This window comes from Anopheles cruzii, chromosome 3, assembly GCF_943734635.1.
Source record: "Anopheles cruzii chromosome 3, idAnoCruzAS_RS32_06, whole genome shotgun sequence".
NCBI classification, from domain to species: Eukaryota; Metazoa; Arthropoda; class Insecta; order Diptera; family Culicidae; genus Anopheles; species Anopheles cruzii.
Window position 1 is genome coordinate 71,281,065 of NC_069145.1, and position 18,993 is coordinate 71,300,057.

At 51.6% G+C, this 18,993-nt stretch overlaps 2 protein-coding genes across 2 annotated transcripts in view; both read right to left on the reverse strand.

Moving 5' to 3' along the window:
* Nucleotides 1–1,361: 1,361 nt before the first annotated feature.
* LOC128273536 (trypsin inhibitor ClTI-1-like) lies at nt 1,362–1,831 on the reverse strand. The gene has a single exon (XM_053011527.1). The coding sequence runs from the start codon at nt 1,742–1,744 to the stop codon at nt 1,553–1,555; it is 192 nt and encodes a 63-aa protein (XP_052867487.1). The 5' UTR covers nt 1,745–1,831; the 3' UTR covers nt 1,362–1,552.
* Nucleotides 1,832–3,197: 1,366 nt separating this feature from the next.
* LOC128273591 (dual specificity calcium/calmodulin-dependent 3',5'-cyclic nucleotide phosphodiesterase 1-like) overlaps nt 3,198–18,993 on the reverse strand; it is a 54,657-nt gene continuing 38,861 nt past the window's right edge. The window contains exons 6-8 of the mRNA XM_053011594.1: nt 9,681–9,930; nt 4,667–5,954; nt 3,198–4,602 (exon numbers count right to left, since the gene is read on the reverse strand). Coding sequence (XP_052867554.1) covers nt 4,472–4,602; nt 4,667–5,954; nt 9,681–9,930 — 1,669 coding nt within the window. The 3' untranslated portion in view covers nt 3,198–4,471. The remainder of the gene's footprint in view (nt 4,603–4,666; nt 5,955–9,680; nt 9,931–18,993) is intronic.

Here is an 18,993-nt window from a genome sequence, read left to right on the forward strand (position 1 = left end):
TGGATACATTTATTCTTTTCTGCTGCCGTCTGCTGCTACGAGGATAGCAAAGGTAGACCCACGAAAACCAGCGCCGGCGATAGGAGGGCGGCACTTAGCTGCTCCATTATTTTGTGCAAGAAAAATGTTCAGATTGTTATACCGTTTAATTAGTGTTAATATACTTAGAAAGAGTTCGCAAGCGACAGGGAGTGGTTTGGTAGATGGAGTATCGATCCTATTTACAGTACATGGTTTGCTCCTTGCTACTACTAGTGGCCAACACTCGGGCGATCCATTCGCTACTCGATCCTCGGCAACCTGTTTCCGTGCCATGTGATGCCCTCTCCGCTTCTGGTGCCTTCTGTTCCTGTCTGCTCCCTCACTAATCCTATAGTTAATAAAGCTATGATCCCAATTTCAGCTGATAACGACGGTACCTTACTGCTAAGCTACGTCACCATTGCTCACGGGCGCTCAAAGTTGCCAATTTCACCCACAACGCACAAGGACGACGGTGAATGTCCGAATGGTTTCGGCGAAGATCTCGATCTTCGCTCCACCAGAAGTTTGAATCAAAATTCTCTCAAAGGCTCTACTCATTGGTTGAGTTCAGTAATTTTCAAATCTTTCTCATACATCGGTGATGTGCCGGGTCTCAAAAAGGCGCCCTCCCGTCGGGAGGCCCTGCTAAAAGCTACATTAGAAGGTGATGATGGAACGAACCACAATGGGCACGGTAGGAAAAATGTCCCATTCGCCTGCTGGTTCTTCGGTGCTTTTCTATTGGTTTTTTTCGAAGTGCAGTATGAGCAATGGCGAAACTTAAACGACTGGTCCCTCAATCAGACATGTTTGAAAGTATGTGTGTTTAGTTTGTGTCCGGTGTGTGTGTCCGGGGCTGATAAGAAATGGCCCTATCTCTTCTACCCTCGTCCCATGTTTTGTCGTCATAGTGTGGCCGAACCTCTCCAGGATACATCCCGAGGGTCTATCCTGCGCCACGGCTTCCGACTCCCCCCCAAAACATGGTGCCCAGAGTGTCCGCCCTGTCGTCCGGTGGTAATAATGGAACGGAACAACAGTGAAAACTTAAAGGATAGCATATAGTAGGCTTAGATTAGGTTTGCAATTTACATTTCCATAGAGTCGCGCACAGAGCCAGCCTGGGGCATATCGGTATGAGACGAGTACTTAGTTTAAACATTCACGCTACGGCGAGGACACGGCCAGAGTGCCTCCGTTATCTGATGTTTCTTCTTCCGCAATGCTTCGGGCTTCGGTCAATCAGATGACCTTTGCGGGGATGACCCTCTAAGTCCGCGCTTCGCGTAACACTAATTACAGCTTACGAGACTAGTTAACAACTTAGTAGGCAACGGAATCATTCTAAAATTCAAAAGCAACAGCCAGCCAGTTACCAATGCCTTTATTATACACACATCATTTTATTCCGAAGGATAAAACTATTAAACTGTCACTAAACCTAACGCGCCTCCAAGCGGTTGCGAGTTGCACGTTCCCACCGCCAACCACTTGGTCCTGGCTGTCCGGTCCGGTTGGTGTGCCATCGCTAGCACGATCCGGAGCGGGCCACTTTCACCGCTGGCCCAACCGTACACTCGAGCGCACACTCGTTCGAGTAGGTTTTGCCGTCGGTTCCGCAAACCGGCAGATAGTTGGCCGGACAGGCGGGACAGCTGTACTTGCCGGCCGCGGCTAACATAGCGCACAGCAGGAAGCTCAACAGGAACAGCCACTTCATGACGATGGTGTGCGCTGACAACGGTGCTAACGAGGCTTACGTGATCGACCGGCGGACGGTTCGGGACTGGTGGTCATGATCGTGCACCGGAACCGTATTTAAACCTGTCGCGTGTCCCGTCGATCGAAAAAACTTGCGGCGTCGACCAACCGATAAGAATCCTAGCGCCGGCCCAGGCAAGAAACCGTTGAAGGTATGCTTCGTGAACTATGTGTGCGTAATCTGAATTATGCTCATCCCCTATTCCCGTCGTTGATAGTGAGAGGTCTAGGGTCTGGTACCGTGGATCCGTGGTGGCAACCTTGCCGGTGTTTCGTAATTTTAGCGTGTTCGTAAACACAACGCGTGTTGATAAGACGCGGCTCGAACCGTTCGAAAAAAGAATTGTAATGAGCAAAAATGAAAGTGCTCAGAACTCTCCAAACCCGTGCAGAACACAACGGGGTTGGGTTTGTCCACAAACCATAACCTGCTGCAAGGGCCGACTAGCCTACGCACGTGATACTGTTCTGCCTTTCATCCGGGTGTATTAATCCGCGAAGGGGACATGCTTGTTAGAGATATAGGATTTCGTTTGTATTCTCTTTATTCACTGGCTTTGATGTGTCTCTCTCTCTCTCTTTCTCTCAAAGGTGCAAGAGTTTGCGCTTTTATATTAATTTATTTCATAAATCTTCATTTGTGCAATTCACAGTTGTGTGTGTGTGTGTGGTGTAGGATTTGGGTAATTTTGTTTCTTAGTGGTTATCTCAAAGATCAAGGAGAACTATAGGAACGAACGCGAGATAGAGTTGGTAAACGAAGAGTGACTCTGAAGATATCGAAACTTTTATAAACAGTATTTACTAGCATCAACAATTTGTCCAAAAATGGTAGAGTAGAGCGGCGAGTGGAGCGGACCCCTGGAACCAGCAGAGCGCGTCTCGCCGATCCCGCGGTCCCCGCGAATAGGATAAACTCTGGTTCTGGGCGATAGAGGATCAACAACGATTTGTTCTGTGCATTGCTCATTCTACGAGGTACGGGGGTACAGGCCATAATAACGCCACGTCGTCGTCGGCTCGGCTTGGCTGGCTAACGAGTCTAGTGTTACGATTAGAGTGTGTTTCTCTTCTTCTTCTAGTTGTCCGTTCCATTTATTCGCTACTCGGTAATCGGTAAATTATTTGAAGACTATTTCTTGGTTTTGGTTAGTAGTGCCAATTTGCTAAGATTAGTTGTGTAACAGTTTGTGTTTCTTCGAAGGCCGTTCAAGTTCAAGGAAGGAACGCACGCTTCCTGCTCGTCGCGGACCAATGCCGCGCGTTGGTTAGAAAATGTGCCGCTATGCCGCATCGCGCTTTGCTGGTTCAGGTTTTTTGGATACAAAAGGTTCCGTGTCCCGCGAGCGAGTTATGAAGAGGGGGGGTGCTGGAGAAGAAAATTCGCCCACACGCGGCCGATTCAAAAGGTTTCGTATAAAAATAAAACACTCGCTGCATCGTCCACGGGATGGTTTTTCTCTGCTGCTCCTTGCTGTAGACGGAGTAAAAAGTAGCTGCTATCTATGGCGGTGGCGCGCGGGTCAGCGGTCCCTAGTGGATGGATGTCTCCCCCCTCGTGACACAGTGAGTGATGCTATGCTGTCTACTGTCGAAGGATTGGTTTCGTTATACGAAATACACGTTCCTAAAATGCCTCCAGCATGTGCTCTCGTTGCTACCGATCTCTGCGTGTGATGTGTGTGCGGCCAAAGCATTATTGGAGTTGACAAAACACGGCTGTGCATGGCTTCTACTACTCTACACTACTGCTGACTCGCCCATGTCCTTGTTCAGGGTTTGCGGGTAACACATAAAAGCGGTCGAAGTTGACACAAACTTCAAACGGCAACACGCATTGATTGTCTGTAATCAGAGCGTTGTTTTCATTTGGCGGAACAAATGGTTCAAAATATGGGGCCACGCATTAACCAAAGCCACGCAGGTTCAGCTCGCTTCAGCTAATTCTCCGTCCCCGTCCCCGTCTGTGATTGCCGTCAAGCTTGAGACTGTAAGGACAATAAACTTAAAGGAAACACGCCGGTGGCCGGTTAGTGAGCGGTGATGCTGGTTACGCGCTGCTTCTTCACCCGTTCCGTGTAAACAGTTGTAGAAATAGAGACATTTGCTGTGTAAATATTTGTTCGCTCTTCCTATTCGCCTTTCACCTGTCACGGGTTTGGCTCTCTCTCTGTTTCGGTCTTGGCTTAAATTTTGTCGTGCGGTGCCACTTTTGACTACCCATTTGACCCATCCAATTGTGTTCCCTATTTGGTTTCGCAATCTTCCATCGCGTGTTTGCGTTGCTGCCGGCCAGTTTGTGTTGTCAGTTGTTGCGCTCTTTTTGTGTTGTCGGGTTGTCGTACTCACTATTTACTTGTGTTTGGTAAAGTTGATTCTCTAGGTTACATTTACACTCTACTCGTTTTTCCCCTCTCTCTTCATTTCTGCGCTCCTACTTAGTATTCACTATTTGCTTCCTTTTCCTTTTTGTTCTCAGTTTTGTCATCAGCAGTGATTAGTTCCTAGTTTTCTTTGCTACGAGGGCTCTAATGGGTTGCGCTAAAGTTTAATTTATTTTACTATCATCTTGGTTGTTCCTTTTCTTTTTCTGTGTCGTCGACTTCTATCGCCGTTTTCAAATCACGTTGCAGCCCTCCGGATGACCTCGCGCCACTCTCGCTGTGATGGTGGTGGGTCGCTAATCTTAGTTTGCTTCCGCAGCCGCCCCGTCTGCGGCTTCCGCTCCTTCTTCGGTAGATTCGTTTGTGGCCTCCGCTGCTGCTGCTGCTGCGGCTGCTGCTTCAGCGGCCGCTGCCGCTGCCCTCGCCTCGGCATCTGTGGATGAATGTTACGGATTAGGAAAAGAGGAAGTAACCCACAATCTCCCGTGGCCACCTACCGCGTACGGCCTGCTCCTTCCAGATTTTCTTGTTCTCCGCCAGACAGGTCACCCAGGGTTTGCGTATTTTGAAGCGGTTCGGCTTCTCGTTCGGATCCACCGCCCCGTTCTTGGCCGTCGCCGATGTACCGGCACCGCTCGGGCCTCCTTCGGAACCTGCTTCGCCACCCGCCGGCTTGGCCGGGGCCTCGCCACCCTCCGCACTACTTATTGCTTCATTGTTGTTCGTATTGTTGCTCGGTACGCTAAGAGTATTGGTAGTACTTTTAATGCTACTATTATTGTTGACGTTGGTATTATTATTAACATTATTGTTGTTGTTGTTGTTGCTGTTGGTATTATTATTGTTGCCGCTAGACGTGGTGGTGGTGCCTCCGGTGGCCGCCGCCGCCGGGGCGTTGCTATTGCACGTGATCGGTGCGATCGGGGCGAGCACGATCTCGAGCATGTCGGCGCATACGGTCATGCTCGGTTCGACGATGAACTCGATGAAACCGATCTGCGACTCGGCCACCAGCGTGTTGTTGCGGTCGCACAGCGGGCTGAACGGGAGGCCGAGCTCGCGCTCGAGGTCGCCCTGGCGGAAGAACTCCTCCAGCAGCAGCATCGTCCACTTGTGATGGATGTCCCAGCGCTTGGCCGGGTGCGAGATATCACAACAGTGCAGCACCAGCGACAGGGCCTTCGACTTGTCCACCTGCGGTTCGGCCAGCGTCAGCAGGTTGCGCATGTTCTTCAGCTGCTGGAAGTGGAAGGACATGTCGGTCGCCAGGACCATGTCGATGATGAGGGTGCGCAGCTCGCGGTACTCGTCCCGCGACAGGTTCTGCAGCACGTTGCACTCGTCCTCCTTGAGCACGCGGAACGCCGCGCTGATGTGGTGGTTCTCCAGCACGGCCCGATCGTTGTACAGCATGGCCGTGTCCGAGCCGGACATGACGTGGAAGTTGTTCGTCGTCCCCGTGTGCTCGTAGTCGTGGATGAGGGCCGCCAGCAGCGTGGCGAATATCTCCAGGTCCGTCAGCCAGTGCATCAGGCCGGTCTGGCAGAGCACGTGGTGTACGGTTTGTGCGACGTCCGCTGCGTGCAGGTTGTTGTGGTACGGGTTCCGGAACCGGCAGTAGCCTTCCTCGATGCGCGTCAGGAACGTTTCGAGAGTCGACGGTGGCACCTTGAACTTGTGGATCATTCCGTAGCGGTTCAGCAGGTCGTAGCCCAGGTACTTGACCGGCTGGCAGTTGCCGGCCTCGGCCAGCGCAAACACGTCGAACGACCAGTCGTCGAGGGTCTGGGGAGTAGATAGAGAGAGAGAAATAGAGAGGGTAGAGGGTCAGATCGGGCAAGGGCCGAACGGAATGTCGAAGGCGTGTAAATTGGAACCTATTCTTTCCCTCCTCGCCCAAGGAATCACAAATATGCCTGCCGAGGAGGAGCAGCAACCGGCAGCAGCAGCGAGCAAAGAAGCGGACGAGAGGTGCCGGACACCGACAACCAAAGACGAGCAAGACCAACCACCAGCAGCGGCAGCAGCAGCAGCAGCAGCAGCAGCAGAGGAGCGACAAAGGGACGACACACCATCCGCCACGGATTCCGAACCTCCGAAGGCCTCAACAGAAGACCCGGACACGGTCAGCAGTCGGACGGTGGCGGAAGAACCAAAGTCGGCCGAAGAGAAGGTACAACCGGCGGAGGAACCCGTTCCGCAGCAGCCACTGGCGGCTGCTTCCGGTGAGGAAGCGCCGGCTGAGGACCGGGAGAAACAGTCCACCGTGGCCAGCAGTCCACCGCGTCCGGACGAGGACGAAGACGAAGAGGACGACGACGATGAAGAGCCGGGCGATAATGAGGATGAGCGAGCGGCCAGCGGCCGAGAGGATGGCTACAGTGAGGGCCGCGAGGTGGACGGGGGCCGTCGGGTGGCACAATCGGAAACCCCGACCGGGGCACAGTATTACGAGGACGACGAGGAGGACGAAGAGGACGACGGTGAGGAGCCGTCGGAGCTGCGGCGACTGTTCGAACCGATCAGTGAGTGTTGGGCGTCGGAGCGATCCGTGGGGCTAAAACGGTGACTCCTAACGGTCCGTTGTGTCCCCTCAGATGATTCCCAGGCGCAGAGCGAAGACGAGGAGGACGGTGACTACATACCGGACGAGGAGGTGAAGAAGACGATAATGGTGGGGAGCGACTTCCAGGCGGTCATACCGGAGGGCCTGTGCCGGTACGATGACGCGCTGCCGTACGAGAACGAGGACAAACTGCTCTGGAACCCGACCATGCTGAACGAGCAGGAGATCGAGGACTACCTGGTGAAGATCACCGGTGCCCCCGGTGGGGGAACCGGTGGCGCTGGCGCACAGAAGGGCAGCTCCGACTCGCAGACCAACAACAGCGTGTACTCGATACCGCTCGGGAGCCACCTACGGGACGACGAGCAGTCGCTGTACCTGCTGCAGCAGTGTGGCCACAACGTGGACGAAGCGTTGCGCCGGCGGCGCATCAGCAACAATGCCGTGCCGGCACCGGAACAGCAGATGAGCATCTGGTCCGAGGAGGAGTGTCGAAACTTTGAAAACGGCCTGCGCGTCCACGGGAAGGACTTTCACATGATCCAACAGACGAAGGTGAGATCGGGGCACCGGGGGACGGAGACACAATGGCTGGGCTAACGCGCACCGCTCTCCGACGCTTCCGCAGGTCCGCACGCGATCGGTCGGCGAGCTGGTGCAGTTCTACTATCTGTGGAAGAAAACGGAACGGCACGACGTGTTCGCCAGCAAGGCGCGGTTGGAGAAGAAAAAGTACAACCTACACCCGGGGCTGACCGATCACATGGACCGGTTTCTGGAGGAGCAGGAGAACAGCACCGGGTTCGGCGATCGCAGCTCGTCGCCCGGCTTCAACAGCCTGTACAGTAGCGCCTCGGAAGCGAAACGGCAGCGGCTTCTCGACTCGAAAGGTTAGTGGGTTAGTCAGTGATCGTGGATCGCACCCTGTCCCGCCGATGGATTGGATGTTGAACTAACCGCTCTAACCGAAATAAAAAGGCCGTGCCGATTTGCGCTCACTCTCTCGTGTTGCTGTTGCTGTCGCAGTTAGCGGAAAGCAAAACGAAACCCGCCGGCTGCCCGAAAGCCACTGTCCGGGTTGGGATTGCTCTGTTTTTCTCTGTTTGTTTCGTCTCTTTCCCGCCCAAACAGAACACAACACTGCCTCGTCGAAGCGAACCGCCTCGAATCTGTGACTCGTGGTCAGGCGGCAGGGACTGAAGTTGCGCCTGAAGGAGCGCAAATGATGGGCGTGAATGAATGATCTTCCACTGCCAACAACCGGCCGGCCGGCCACCGATTGCCGTAATCGGCACGGAGCGGCGCTTCCTGCGGATACGAGACCGTCGCCGCCGCCAGGGTCATCGTTCGCTTCCCGGCCAAAGGTGGTGGTGGTGGTGGTGTTGGTGGGCACACGAATCTTTTACGGATGTGTTTCTGAGATCGAAGGTCGATCGAATCGTATTAGTGTAAAAAGAGTAGCTCGAGGGCACTACGAAACTGTAAGATTCATACGGAGCGGAGAAGGGCCAAATAAAAACAAACAATCGAAGCACAACTCATTTTATAGAACAGCACCCCCGCCCAAAACAAGCGGACATTCGCGGGCAACAGGACCTCCAGTAGCTCTAGTAGCGAAGGTGTGGTGGGGCCATCGAACAAAAAATAGGAGAACTGTACATTAGAAACGAAAGTATTCGCAGCGAGAGAGACGGGTCGGCGATGTGTTGTCAAACGATTGTAAATCGAGCGCACATCCGCGAGCACGGCCCCAGTATGCGGGTCCACTCCGTGGCACGGACAGGACCGGATTGTATTTTTATCGTTTACTGTATGTGTTTGCTTCTGGCGCGGTGTATTTGTACAACTGACGAGGGATTGAGGAGCGTTGGGTAATTAATGGCGGTACCGGTACCAAACTCTGTAGATAGGCGAATGAAACCGACGACCGTTCGGAAGCGAAGGTCTGCGAGATATTATTGATTCTGTACCGTCGGTGTATGTTAGTTTATCCATGCAAACCCACCAGCCGGTGTGTGAACCGATTTTGTAACCAACCTGTATAAAGCGTGTACCGTCAGAGTCAGTCTTCATATGGTTCATGTTGGCAGTGTCGGAAAGGAAGGCACCGAGCGAATAATATAAAGCGAAAACGGGCGGACAGATTCAGCATTTGAAGGAAGATAATATATACCATGTTACGGCGTTACTGCTTGCGGCGGCGGCGGTGGCGATGACCATGGCCAGGTGTTTGTTCAGTGTTCGGCGTCGAAAGAGACGCATGAAGCGATACGAAATATGCAAACATTACGGCCGAAAACCAACATCTGGCCAACCGTTTCGGGAGAGCAGATCCAACATTTGGCTACATTATTTGTACCTTTATGGCAACGTTCTTTAAAAATTACTCAACAAAAGTTCCCAAAAAATGTTTATAAAAATCTACCACTGAGCAAGGTAAACACTGTGGCGCGCCAAGCCTCTTCCCGCTTGCACGACCAAGCTCTACTGTATCGCGACCGGGGAGAGGAGAACGGTAAAAAAGAGTATCTGGAATAAAAGTGATATTGTAATAAAGTGTGAAACTGATAAGAATGAAACTCGCGACGGCCATGCGACGATTTGTTATTTCTTTCGATTAAGTTTCTATTTATGACCGGCGCTCTAACTGATTGGGTTTCAATCGATAGGAAAGAAAGTGGACGCGACTTTGTATACCGAGCCCGAGGACCAAGGTCCGAGAGCGCCCGCACGATGACAAAGTGTCGTGTTCGTGGACACTGAAACGCGGATGTGGAGACGCCCCACGAAACAGTGGACGCTACTTTACTGGACGCTCCCCGGTGCATCCTTTCACAGCGAATAGCATTCTTCCAGTGTGGTCGAATTGATTGTCCGCCGAACCGAACTCGGAAATGGATATCGTGAGGCCACCCTGGAAGGGTAAATGATGCTCCGTTACTCACCTTAAGCACGCGGACGACTTCGGGCGGAAATTGCATCAGGGCGGTGCTGGAGACCCGCCGATAGATCCGATCGACGAAGATGCCGGCCCGGATGGCGTGCGCCACCGAGCGGAACTTGGGCTTCTCGTCCGACTTCTTCCGCGTCGTCGCCAGCTGGCGGGTGAAGGTGGACGCCAGCCACTCGCGCACCTCCGGCGGCACCGCGTCCGGTTGCACCTCGGACAGTTCGTCATCCTCGTCCGCCAACCGCCTGTGTGAGTGTGTGCACCAGTGCACAAAACATAAAAAAGGGGAGACAACAGCGAGAAAAAAACAGTCAGTACGTGCTCGGTACGGTGACGGGGCCGCGTTCCGGTTCGATTCTTTTTTGTTGTTGATGAACTAGCTACGAGGGAGGGAAGAAACTAAGGACAGACACAGGAAACAGGAGGATGTGGACATAGCGTGTTAAAGAGCTTAAATTAAAGAGCTGCTCTAAGTGAAGAAAACAGAAGCGAAATAGGTTGGCGAGGATGGCGCAGCGGAACTGAAAACGGAAGTTAGGATGATGGCAAGGAGATATGCGAAAGCGAAACGCAACAGAAAATCAGTGAATAAGTGACACCAAACTCTACTTCCTGCTGCGGAGCCGTCGACGGTCGATGCGAAGCGGAAAAGGACAAGCAAAGCGCCAGGGTGAAGACCATCGGCTAACGTTCCGACCACGTTTTGGATGGCTTTTCGAACCAGCCGTGTGGGGTGATGGTGCACCGTACTTCTTGGGTAGCATAATGCAGTTTTCGTCCACTGCCACTGCCCATTGCCCCCGGTTGGAGTGGCCGTTTCGGAACGCTTTTCTGTCTAAACGTTGGGGGTCACCGGATAAGCGAGGCGGTGAAATGGTTGAAAAGAAGTTGCAAAGTGAAGCGTTCTAATGCGCCGTCGAGAGGGAGCTGTGGCGGTGTGCGGACAAGAGTCAGTTTGTCGGCCAGTCCTGGCGAGTGATTCGGGAAGCCCAGTTTTCAAAGTTGAGGCCCGGCCGAAATGGGAGCAATGAATGCTCCCTCTTTCAGTCCATTGGGGGGTGGTATCCCAATGGCGGTGGTGAAACGATCCCAACATCCGGACACCCGGAACAACTGTGGCGTGCAAAAGTGCAATTTATGGAGCTTCCAGCTAAGGTGTGTGTGTGCCTTGGTGCGGGTGTCTATGGCGCAGTAGAAGTTTTCTCTGCCGCCCCGTTTTTGTGGTGCAGCGTCATTTGTTTGCCGCGTGCTCGTGTTTTACCCCGTACGGGGTGTCGTAGACGGGACGGGGACTAGGTCAACTCCAGGCGGAACGGCGAACTCCAGGGAGCTCAGCATCGACCACCCTGGACCGCCCTGCTCTGCCCGGGCCAAGGCAGAGGATAACTTTTTACTTGTTTTCAACTCGATTATGACAGCTTTACCTTTGTGGTTTCGGTCGAGCGAAAGTGGCGGGTTGCTTTTTATTCGATTTTCCCGTTAAGTTCGTTAAACTCGTGGCCACCGGACTGCGGGGCCTGGGGTGAGCGGGGAAGAAAAGGAGAACGGAGAAGGGAAAAACGGTTGTGTCCACATTCTAAGCGAGAGACGGGTTAAGGAGTTTTTCAGTTATTGATTTTGCTAGTGAAATAATCAAATTGATGGAAAAGTGCCGAGCCGCCGAGCGAATGGACGAATGGATTTAATTTCTGATTCGAACGCTAAGCCAAATGGTACAAATGGGCGTTGAAATTGCTGCCTTGCTCGCAAAAGTGCCACTACAAAGTGCTTTTGGTTCTTACTCGGAACAGAATTTTCAATTCCATTGCACTTTAAACAATCCGGCTGGGGCGGGCACAGTTCCATATTTTATGAGCACCGCACATTCCATCAACCGTCACTACAACCATTTTCATTTCCTTGTCCGGCCGGGCCGGGCAAAATAATCGCGCCCCCGGGATCGCGTGCCGATTCAATTTTGGAAAAAGAAAATTGTAAAATGAACATAAATGCGCCATGTAGCACTGCCGTCCGCCAGCCAGCCTCTCGAGCCCGCGCTGTTTACAGTTTGATGGATGAAATCGGTGATTGGGGTGAGCCGCCATCCGCCTCAGCCGTACTGACCCGAGCCCGAGGGTCTGTTTCCGGGTTTATGGCCATTGTTTGTTTTATGATTCGAGCAATGATAAGGTTTTACGGCTTCCGTTTCCGTATCCGGCACAGGGTAGTGACAGGCTCTCTGCCGGGGAAACGAAAATCAATTGGATTGTGGCACGGACAGCTACGGGATGATGTTACTGTTAATCATTCGGCGCACGGAGAGCGCCAGAAGGCAGAATTTTTCCCGCTTCCAATTCTGCTGCCAATCAGCTCTCGATACAATTATTTTGAAGATAGCTTCCGGTTCTATTTTTTTCGGGGGGCTTTTAACGAACGGCATTTTGAACTTTAAGTTGGCGTGGCTGCTGTAAATTGAATGGCTTGTCTGCAGATCGGTTTGCTTAAAGCTCCGAGTGGAACAAATTGAAGCAAAGGATTATAAAGGTATTCAAATAGTAAAAGGTAAAGGTATTCAAATAGCAGAATAAAGCAAAAATGCGGGCAATTAAATTGGTCGAACTGAAAAAGCCTTTTCCGATCATAAAAGGCCAATTTGCAATAATAAAAGCTTTCACGTGAAACAATGAAACCACAGCGAACCGCGATGGGGCTTTCGTTGTTTATTCCGATTCCGAAAATGGGCGGCCAATCGAATCGAAAACACTTTTCCAATGAATAATGGAACAAAAGTATCGTTGGTGGCCGCAAAGTAGCAGTAAAAAAAAAATGCATTTTCATTCTCCCAAATGACGGCTCGCGCTCGCGAAGCCCTGGGAACGAATTGGTTCATTAAAACGTGACCAATGGCCGGAACGGTCGGCACGGGAACGTAATGAGTCGCGCGCCAGAACATGTCAAAGCGCCAGATTCAGCACAGCGCACCGGGCGACGGGACATCCGGGCGATGACGATTTCGCAGCACCGGTTAGTAGGGGGAAAAAACGGTGTCCAACACATAAAACAAGTACCATTTTTCTCTTGCCACCCGGTGCTCGAGGCCAGAGCAAGGTGCAATTAACGGTAGCTTCCGGTGCGCGAGTTAATGGGTCATTAGTTGGGCGTGTAAATGATTTTACGGTTGCATGTGGCATCCGGTTTTTTGTGTGCAAAGGCTTAGCCAGCGGAAGTTATGATCGTGTCCCGTCTGCAGGGAACATTGCGATACGCCGACGCGAACGAGTTGCGCGCGGAATGCGATATTTAGTTTCACATTATTTCACAACACTCTCCAGCATTGAGTTCGCAAAGAACCGACAGTTCCGGTGGCGAATGCTGGCACCACTCGGATGCAGTCTTTTAAAGAACCGGATCTTTGGGGGTTATTATTCACAAAGTGCGGTTAAAGTATGAATTTCAATCGTGAATTTCATAAGCGATCCCCCCAGAGATCCCCTTGCAAAACAGATGGCCTTTGAGGGCGCCGTTCAATATTTCATAAGCTAATTGGCTCGGGTTTAATTTGGCCGGCCGGCAAGGATTTCCTTAATTGCGGTGCTAATGAAAATGAGTGTAAATTTATTTAGCCCTCCCTAAAGCCACGACAGTGTCCGCCGACCGTCGGCCGTCGAGGGACCACGGAAAGGCGATGAAGCAATCCAGTAAATTAGCCATTACAGAGCAAGGAGTGTCCATTACAAAGATTCGCTAATTGTCTCTCTTGCTTCTCTCTGCGGTTGGCTCTGCGGGGTCACAGTACTGTGTCGGCGGCCACACATCGGAAGCCAACGTGCGCACAGTAACGCTAAGTTAATTAAGTGCAGCTTCACTTCACTGACACGAGTTCCGGTTCGTTGCAAGTTGCACTATCCCACAATTTGTACCGCATCCGCGCGGCACGCAGCAACACTGTGCCACTTGTGCCGAGGACTCACAGGAAAACGCTATCCTGCGTCTGGCATTGCGTTTCGTGCAAGTTTGTGGCGTCATAACACAAGTACGCGGTTTCATCAACATTACCTCGGTTCACCTCGGAGTGCAGGGTTCACAGAACTTTCCGAGGAAAAGTTTCACGGCCCGCTTTTGATCGCCCGCATATGTTAGACAAGAGGACGTGTGACCCGGCCGGGGGGACCTCATCTTTGCGCGAAGTTTTCTGTGCAAAGTTTACTTTTCACCAACGGAACGGAGAGCGCTCCGGAAACGTCTCCATCGCAAGAACTGTTGGTTTGGTGAGTCGCAAAGCTACGGCGACATTCGCAAGGATGCCGGGTCGCGGTTGAGCCGGCTTTTGGGTTGCAAGCAAGCAAAGTTTGCGGCTGACATTGGCGGTTTTGGGGACATTGTGCGTTAAATGCTGTTCGTCGTACCTGGGATTGCGAACGGCTCAAAGCGCGAGAAGAGTGTGAAGCGAACTTTTTATGCTTCACTGAACTTTGCTAGTTACGATTACTTGGCCATTTTTCCATATTTTGGAGGAAAAATGGCGTTGAGAATGATATGTAAGGTAAGATTCGAATCCTTTCATATGTTCCCATCGGTGTAAATCGCTCTTTTTCAGCTACTCTACTCGGTAGCATGAGTATCCGAAAACTTTACATATTGGAAGTTATTAGAAGGCTTCGAGCAAAGTCCTTCGCGCTACTTTTAATTGGGTCATTCGATCCTTCATTTGATTAAATCGATCACTTGAGTTATAATTAATTAAATTGAAGATATTTGCGGCTAAAGCCAAACATTTTTATAAGAATATTTGCGTCACGAAAGCTTAAAGGATGCTTGACATCTTTAATCCATCCTTTCTAATGCCACGGTGCGTTGGATCCGATTGAGGTACTTGCAGCTACTTTCAGCGTTGATTAACTTTTACCCACAAACCGAGTGCTGTGCCTAAAACGGTTATTAAACATTCATCATAAACCCGCTTTTCCGACTGGTGTGCCCTTTAATTGTGACACTTCAACGATGACACAAAAATTAGAACCAACATCAGGAAAGGAGGAGGTAGAGAGAGAGCGGGTGTGCGTATGTGTCGCTCTGCATACCTTCGGAATTCTCATTGCGAAATGACAAGCGACAAACGGCAGGACCCTTCGGGTGATATAATTCCACGGCCTTCCCACTCGGAGCTGATTAAGGGTATTTGTTGTGCGCCAGGACGACCCCCGGCCACGCCAGGAGCGCCGGTGAGTTATTTCAAAATAAATAACTTCCCTCCCATTTGGGCGCGGTGGCCGGAATTTAATGAAATATTCACTCCTTTCCTTTGGCCTCCCCGCCGTTTTGGGGATGTGGGAAGAACAAGTTATGCTCTCCCGGTGAACGGTGAACTCCGGTGAACACTGTCGGGATTGTGTGTGTTAAATTGGATAAATTAAATACGTTCCCGTGGCGGTCGCCTCAACCCGACCGCGCCTGGCCCGGTGCAAGCAGACGCGTCGATGAGTTAGCATCTTCCATCTTGGGTTCCTCTGACGGGGACATTTTTGCCACCATGACCATGGGCTCCGAAAGTCGTTGTACTCTGACATTTATCACGTCAGGCGGCGTACACGACCGTGGCCGGGTTCGTAATTTCTTCAACAACTTGCTTATGGGCATGGGGCAACATGGGAGATTGTCTTCAAAAATTTAACGATATTGGACACTTTCTCCCGCGAGACGCGACGTTCCACCTCGTGGGTCTCGTGAGAATGTGCAAAAGGTGATCGTGGACGGGATTTCCGGGAAGATTTACTGCGTCTCGGGGAAGAGCAGCGCTTAATGTTGTCCATTTTTTTCGCCTCCTGTTTGGCCTCGAGAGGCTCTCCTGATGGGCTGCTCCGAAAATACCGTAACCGTAACCGACAGCCAGGCCCGGACAGGACCGGGCTGAACGTAAACGCCAAGATCAGCATCATCCACCGGTTCTGCTCCGGCCGCCGGCTGGGCCGGGCTTCGTTCCGGAGTATTTGGAAATAAATTTTAAATCATCCTACTGCTCCTGTGGTCCTGGGCCGTGCGTTCATCTGCCGTCGACAGCCCTCGGTACAACCGCAACGTCTGTGGCGGAGACGAAGACAGCCTCGGGCCACACACGGAGGAGGAATTTGAAGAGGGTTTTGAAAAACATGCAATACCACCGCGCGCCCACAGCACCGCCCCAGCTGGGTGGGATGCGGGGCAATGGATTTCAGCGAATGCTGCCGCTGCCATGTAGCACGCTTTAACAACGTTAAAGAAACTCGCTCGACAGGATTTTGAAGCCACACACACGGAACGCGATCGTCGACTGCTTCGGATCCAGTACAGGGATCCGGCATCCTGGCAAGCGCCAGGGCGTAATTTACAACTTGTACTCACAGACACACACACACACAGGGTCGTGTTTACATCCGCACACGCTACGTTCAATTAGATACGGACATATTCATCCATCGTTCCCGGGTTCCGGGGGCGAAGTGCACTAGGTCCGGACTGGGGCGTTTGCAAACCATTTTGCGAATGTGTCCGTTCCAGCACCGGCCAGGCCTGGGTGGAGAGTTTGCCCGTACACAGGCTTAGACATGGACCATTAAAATTCCATATCCTTAAGTGATTATTGTGTATAAATTCGGTCCTGTGGGCCCGGAGGTTGCACACGCTCGGCGCGTCGGATGATGGAGAGACCTGTTTTTGTAATGAAATTACTCGTGTGTGTAGATTCCTCTCGGGTGATTGATAGGATGGAACGGGCTCTCTCTGGAGCCTCACGACTGATGACTGTCTGCAGCTGCAATTTGCATAAACTGGAATGCAATATTAAATGTGACCTCTTGGAAGCAACAGATACGTGGTCTTACGATGATGGGATTGCGATTTTATGCTCCGTTGGAATCGCCAGCCCGAAGGAAAGGACGATGGTTCTATCGGGCTGTTCCGGTCCGGTCATCAGAAAGCAATAGAATTAAACGTAATTAAATAAATTCAGTTTCATCGCCCAGCACATTGCGTGACGTTGCATCGGTAAAGGCGACGACGTGAAGTTTAACATTTCAGAGAACTCAAAAACTATTCTTACTGTCAAGGCTGTGTGTCCTTTTGGTAATTGCGGATCTTCTGTTATTAAATGGTTAAACCATTTAAATACAGAGGACATTTGGTGCCTCTCCTGTGAGACCTCCAGAGTGGGCCGTGTTCGAACCAATTATCGATCCTTTGTGTGTTGCGTATGCATCCAAATTGGGTTTCCATTATTCAAAACCGGCCTCTGCCGAGCATAAAATAATTAATTATGCAACACTAGTTGCCGTGACGTTTGTGGAAACTCATCACACAAACCATATCGGTTAATCCGTATAACGTGTGTGCCCACAAATCAGAGCATAAGCCAATTGTGATTAATTTTTCGACCACAATTTTTTTCATCCAGCCCAGCTGCGGTCACTCAGCAATCCGCTGCTACGAGTGGCCCAGGACTGTGAAGCAAATTGGCCAAATTAATAATTCCATCCCACGGCAGGGTTGAACTGTAAACCCGTCGGGTTGATAGGGTTGTTCGCGCTCTGACCCCGCCCGGGGCGGGAAGGGATGGTCTGAAAAAAGGACCAGGCCGGATTCTCAAACCTCAGCTCTGGGGATTATTTTGAACCCGGGGCTGACGACCGATTTATTGTTCAGCGACCCCGGGATCGTTAAGATTTCCAATTTCAGATTGTTTCCCGCCGGGCAGGCCGAGCGATCGTCACCGTCGTCGTCCGACCGACCGACGCGAAACGGCCAAGCTCTGTTCTCCTCCGCCGGGGCTTCCGAAGATTTTCCGGTTTTTCTGCCACTGCGTGGAGCGAAAGTTTTGCATACTACCGAAGGGTCTCCCGCTCTCGGTGATGCGGTCGGCAGCACGGATGGCAAAGCAAAGATAAACAATCTCGTACCGATCCGTCGGGGCCTTCAATTTCAATGATCCAATTTCAATTTAGCTACTGAGCCACGGTTGCCGCTTGTGTCTACGCATAGTTTCGGTCCGGGAAGGGCCGGCTTGGAAAGTTCCATTAGTTTGCTGATCAAAGCGGGTTTCGAACGAAATCTGGGGTCCGATGAGCGAGACGAGCGAGCTTAGTCAAATTGAAACTTGAAGCTTAAAAACGCAAATCGAAGTGTTCCGGGTGCTGCGTCACCCGTGAGAATCTCACTTTATTGCTTTGTGCCTTCCACAACACAATTGCCGCCGCGAGTGCAGCCGAGTGCAGCCGAGTGCATCCTCTTTAGCCTTGCAGTTGATTGCAATCAAGCCCTGGAGCTTCTTTCGAAGCGGCATATGAGCCGTTCACTATCCTGGTGCTGAAATGGTCCGTTGGCGAGACCTTGGTAATCAATTTCAGCACGAATCTCGGTTGCGAAACGGCTACAACGGTAAGCAACATTATAAATAATCTCGATGACTGGTGCAGAATGGTGCCGACGGCGGCTGTGAACGGATGAATGAATATGCTGCTCGACTGCTCCAAACCCAAATCTGGCGGCCAAACTAAATAACGATAATTTATTAGTTCACTGGCACTGGCGCGTTTTTCGGCTCCGAAACGAGCAGCTGCTTTTGGAACGGTTCCAACCGATGACGGTTTACGCGCCACGCTCGCCACGGACCCTTTGTGGCTCCGTTAGGCTCCGTGGCGCCACTTCGTGTTCCACATTTCGGTGAAGGATGCACGGTCGCCCGTCCGTCGTATCGCGCGCGCAAGAGGCAAATTGAGATGCCCGGAGCCGGAGCCAGAGCCAGGCGTTTGCTTTCGGAATTTATTTATTACATTTCAGCACCTCTACTTCGGACCGTCGTTGCGCCAGCGTTCCGTGCCGAAAAGATCCCTGGTGTCCTGCTGTCCGCTGAAGAGATGAAGTTTTCAGTTTTCTTCAGCCGAATGGTGGTATTAGGTTGTAAACTGATTGTCACTTCGCTTCGCCATTTGGCCAATAAAATGTGACGACCCCAGCATTGGAATTGGCGTCGTATTGCGTAAACATGTCAAGGGCCTTCTCGGTAGCTAGCGAAATCCGGCGCCACCACCGGCGCGTATCTTTGGGCGAAATTCGAAGCCAAGCTTTCGATGCCAAATTCTAAACACGAGAAAATGTTTTCTTTTTCGGTTTTTGGTTTGGATTTGTCTGCATTTTATTGCTTCGGGGCAGAGCGCAGAGGTGTTGTTTCAACACCGGATCTGGGACCGATTTCACGTAGGTTAGTTATCGTTATTGCAGCAGTTTATAGGCGCAAAATACGGCCCCCACAGCTCAGGTGCGCCGGATATACGATACGAGTGGGGTTTCGGTGTCAGGAG

Coding starts and splice junctions, on each gene's coding strand:
- LOC128273536 (XM_053011527.1), bottom strand. CDS start 1,744: ATGAAGTGGCTGTTCCTGTTGAGCTTCCTGCTGTGCGCTATGTTAGCC.